Source organism: Chrysochloris asiatica, unplaced genomic scaffold (genome assembly GCF_000296735.1).
Source record: "Chrysochloris asiatica unplaced genomic scaffold, ChrAsi1.0 scaffold00225, whole genome shotgun sequence".
Lineage (NCBI taxonomy): Eukaryota > Metazoa > Chordata > Mammalia > Afrosoricida > Chrysochloridae > Chrysochloris > Chrysochloris asiatica.
The window spans coordinates 207,718-212,672 of record NW_006408743.1 but is presented as its reverse complement, the minus strand read 5'-3'; the positions used below and the strand labels follow the sequence as shown (position 1 = coordinate 212,672).

The following is a 4,955-nucleotide window of genomic DNA, read 5'->3' as shown; positions in this document are numbered from 1 at the left end:
ATATATATATGCACTTTAGATATCTTGAAATAGTTTGAGAAACTTTATTAAAGATAGTCAAGTGCCTGAGTTTTTAATATTGGACTTGAGTATTTATATATTGTACATCAACTTTGTTGAATATGAGAACACTGTAGGAGTGGACAATCTGTTTTAGCACCTTTGAGCATTTACTTTATGGAGAGTATGTAAGTTATTTATACACAAGGATATCTATTTTATGTCATTGTTTAGAAGAATTGAGTAAAATCATGTAGTTGCAAATAAATAGTTTGAGGCATGACAGTGTGTGTTTCTTTTATGCATTAAAAAAAAAATGGAGCGTGCAAAGAGTTTGTTCCACTTCAAATTTTTAATTAAATATTTAGCAAAAAATAATCAATGTAAGATTCAGATTTTCCTTTAAAAAAATGAACATTTCATATAAAGTCAGTTATATTTTTCCAAAAAGTCTAGCATTTATTCATGGTAGCTAACGGAAAATATAAATAAAATAAAACATCTTTTACTATCAAAATTACTGTACATTTTCCTAAACAAGACTTTAGCCCATATGAATTGTGATATTATATCTGACTAAAATGCTCAGTGCCATTCATAAAGCAGACATGTTCTTGCCGCACCTCTTAAAATTCTTTCCAATATGTTAAATTAGAAAAGCAAAGTCCAGTAGTATAGTACATCAGCTTCTTCAGTAGTTCTTCATATTTATACCACTGTAATCCCATCAGTCTTATAAGTGTTCATGAGCTACAAAAGAAAAAAAAAAAAATCTAAGTTTGTACTTTTCCCTCAAAAGTTAAAATTTTAAAAACTAAGATTAGCAGTACATATCACTCAAACCTTTACATTTCTAGTGTTCATGATTTGACTTCTCAAAAATAAACCACAACTTGTTGATAAATCATTGAAGGCTTAGGCTATTTCAAAAATTGACATTTTTTTTAAACAACTTTTTGAGTAAAGTTTTTGGTAAGTACAGAATGTAGAATAGTGAACAAATCACTAGCTCAAAGATTTTTAAGTGTTAAAATCAGTTTTTTGTTGTTTTTTTGAAACTCTCATCATTTTAATGTTCATTAGCTTCTGGTTGGCGCCGATGGTAAAGTTAAACAAATAGACTTAAAAGACACCCTCATCCAAAACGCGCTCACACCCCTCAGTAGCATTTGCTTCCGTCAGCATTCAACTGCCCAGTCAGAGGTCCACAGCTTCAGACCCCTTCTTGGGTTATGGAAATCCACATCTTAGTGTAATGTGCTGAAAAACTCCATGGTATACCTATGATCTGTGTTATTTTTTTTTTAATAACAATTTATAACCAAATACCTTCCCAAGCTGTGCTGTTTCACAGGGCAAAGCTGTGACTCTGGCAGTCTGAGCACTGTTGTCTTTCTGAGCTGGGCTGCTGTCTGCATTGTCTCCCTTCTTCCCCGATATCATACAAGGTAGAGTTCATAAACCTTCTTTACACAGTACACCAGGGCAGCAAGAGCTTTTGTGTTGTCAGTCTCTTTCTGTGCAGGTCGTCTTTCCGGACCGGTACCACGGAAGTGGAGGAGGTGAGTGTGTGCAGAGGCAGATTGGACAGTTTGTAGGCATCATACTCCACTTAGTACTTGCAGCAGGGGTCAAACTGCCAAGAGATCCCATAGAGGGTACAGCAGGCTAGGCTCAGCACACTAGCCGGCAGGGAGATGTGGGAATACTCCAGGGGTAGGGCCAGTGGGGTGCAGAGGCAGGCATATTGCTCACAGCGATCCAGCGGACAGACTTGTCACCAATGCGTGTGGGCTCGATCACAATGTACTTGTATTGTGCCTCCATGGCCTGCTCCAGCTCATACTTGAACTGATCTTGGGCGTTCTCCCCATTATAGATTTCATGTATGATGTAGCAGTCTACGGCAGACAGGCTTACCCAAATCGGGTGTTCCTTGAGTCCTAATTGTTTTCAAATGGTACAACTTCATCCAGCCTTGTACTGCAAACCACGTCTGGTGAAATAACATCAGTACCAGGTCTTTTTCCACTTGAATTCGTCTTTTTAAATATCATGTAATCGATTTCCTTATCAAAGTCGATCCAAGTGATGAACTACCGGTAGCTGCTGCAACATGGCGGCCCTGTGTCAGCCCTACTTCTGGGCAGCCACATCAGCGCATCCCGGCTTGGGAGCCGGCATAGGCCAGTAGTGGGCAAAGTACCTAAATCAGTTTTTACTGTGGCATTTACAGTGTTCACAACTTCATCTGTAACCCGTTTTTAAACCGTGGAGACTTTCGTTAGTTTTAATGTTATTGAAACTCTAACTGTAAAACAATATACAACTTTAACATACTTATAAATCAAATCCCTTTTTCCTCTGAAATACACAGTGGATGCCTACTCAAACAAGGAGTAACTCGTATCACAAGTGAGATTAGTTTTATTTATGTTTTAAAACTTTTTATTTTGAACATTGTAGTGCAGCTGCTCCTCGGAAACCCTATACAGGGTCGCTATGGGTCACAACTGACTCAACAGCACTTAACAACAACAAGTGTAGGTGAAAAGTTACAAAGAAAATTAGTTACCCATTATAAAAACGACCATTCCTCCCATAGCTCTCTCTACTCAGCTAGGTACGATCGATCATTGATTTCATTGGCCACACAGCCACTAGACTCAGCAGTTACAGAGTTTATTAGGTTATAATTAGAAGTTTACAGGTTATAATTCACGATGAGAAAATACGCTTAGAACATCCTTTCAGCCGTGCCTGCCTGACAGGCCTCTTTCTCTGGCCCTCAGCCAGATCTTGCCCAATGTTAAACTCTCTTATGACTGTTGATAAGTGCCCAAAGGATATTCCACTGATGTAAGCCTCACCTGAAGGCACTAAGCTCTAGCTCCATGGGTCAGTAAAAATAGCTCTGCAACCAAAGTGTTTGGAGGTACCCCACTCCACAAGTGAGTGTCCTGCCCAAAGGCACTCACTCAGCTTTGCTCTTGGGGCTGGGAAGTCTACTGCCAATTTATGCATAGATTGCTTGATACTAGTTGCAAACCTTGAATTTGTCAGCATTCTCATTTACACCTTGGTTTCCTCATTTCCATTCATCCAGTTTTCCTGCCTTCTAATTTTTGCTGTTTTGGTCTCATATGCTTGAATATTCTGAGGAACACTTTCCTGACATATATTAACGGTTCACTTTTGTACTGCACTGCAAAGTTGGTTTGAACTGCAAGGTCGGTGGAGCAAGCTGTTCCTTGGAAACCCTATACAGAGTTGCTGTGGGTTGGAACTGACTCAATGGCACTTAACAAAAAACATTGTTTAGCTGTGGAGTCCTGATGTGGCAGTGAGGGTTAATGCACTGGACTGCAATGTCAGTTTGAACCACAAGGTCAGTTTGAATCTCAAGGTTGGCATTGAAGGTTACCAACTGCTCCTTGGAAACCCTATACAGGGTCACTATGAGTTGGAAATCATTTTAGCTGTAAGGTGATCTCCAGGAGGAGATTCAGTTACAAGTTTGAATGGTGTCTTGGAGATCCCACTGGTGACTGTCAGACCAAAAAGTCTAGTCTTTTTAAGAAATTTTATTTTGTTTTATATTTTTCTCTCACTCTTATCTAGGATCTTCCACTGTGACCCCAGTCACAGCAATTAGTAGCTAGGCATGATTTAGTTCTGATACAAGGCATGGGGAGGCTGTGGTTTATATAGTCCATTAGTTGTTTGAACTAATTGTTTCCTGGGATTTATTCACTCTTCTTGGCCTCAAATGGGAAGAGACCAATAGTTGTATCGTACATGGCTGCTTGCAAGCTTTTGAGACCATGTTAAAGTCCTGTCAAGTCAGTTCTGACTCATAGTTACTCTAAATAGGGTTTCCAAAGAGTGGCTGTTGAGTTTTAACTGCCAACCTTGCAGTTTAAACCAACTTTTAGAGTCCAGTGCATTCTGTTGCAGAATACCAGGACTCCTTTGAGACCATAGTTGTTACCAAAGTAGGATGTTGAACATTGTCTATATGGAGTATGGTACACACTTTGAGCTTGATGTCTTCCAAGACTATGGTCCCTAGCTCTCACATCCAGTAGTAACTCAGTCCCACAAGACATTTGCTTATAGCTAACATTTTCCTGATTATGCTATGTGTTGCAAATATGGATGTATTTGCAGCCCATAAAATATGTCTGTAGAAATATCTACTGCCAAATCTATATATGCATGTGGTTATATTCCTTCCATATACCATCCCACACCTGTTCAATTTACATATCTACCTATGTATTAATATATTAATGTTCATTATTACTGTTGTCCCAGGATTTTATATATAATTGTATCTACTCTTGTCTTCAGTTTTTACATATCTCGCATTGTCTTCCTTTCACTTGGCCATGTAGTGCTGACTTCCCCCATTTCACATGTCATTCCCTTAACCAAAAGTTGACATTTGGAGTCCTGGTGTGACGCTGTAGGATAAGTACTCAACTGCAGTGTTGGTTTGAAGTGAAAGACTGGCAGTTCAAATCCACCAGCCACTCCTTGGAAACCCTGTACAGGGTTACTATGAGTCAGAACTGACTGGCAGCACCTCTCCCAGTTCTCCATTTCTCTGGTAACCATCAAAGAATGTTTCTTTTGTGTGAAAACTTTTTCTTGACTTTTTGTAATAGGGTCTCATACAATATTTGCCCTTTTGTGATTGACTTATTTTGTTCAGCAAAATGTCTTCCAGAACATTTTGTGAGATGTTTGGTGGATTTTTCATTATTTAACATTGCATAGTATTTTATTGTATGTACCAGTTTGTCCATTTATCAGCTGATGGGCACTTAGGTTGTTTCCATCTTTTTGCTATTGTGAATAATAATACAGTGAACGTGGATATGCATTAAAACTCTGTCAAAATCCTACAGACATCAGAGGCTTTGTGGTGACAATGACAGATATGTGAGCAA

General features: G+C 38.8%; 1 protein-coding gene and 1 pseudogene across 1 annotated transcript in view; one reads left to right on the top strand and one right to left on the bottom strand.

Annotated features, from left to right (window-relative positions):
* Positions 1 to 1,251, top strand: part of LOC102842562 (protein BTG3-like) — a 33,787-nt gene extending 32,536 nt beyond the window's left edge. Inside the window, exon 4 of the mRNA XM_006873156.1 lies at positions 1,084 to 1,251. Within this exon, the coding sequence (XP_006873218.1) occupies positions 1,084 to 1,251 (168 nt within the window). The remainder of the gene's footprint in view (positions 1 to 1,083) is intronic.
* Positions 1,252 to 1,439: 188 nt separating this feature from the next.
* Positions 1,440 to 2,594, bottom strand: LOC102842181 (annotated as a pseudogene).
* Positions 2,595 to 4,955: the final 2,361 nt, after the last annotated feature.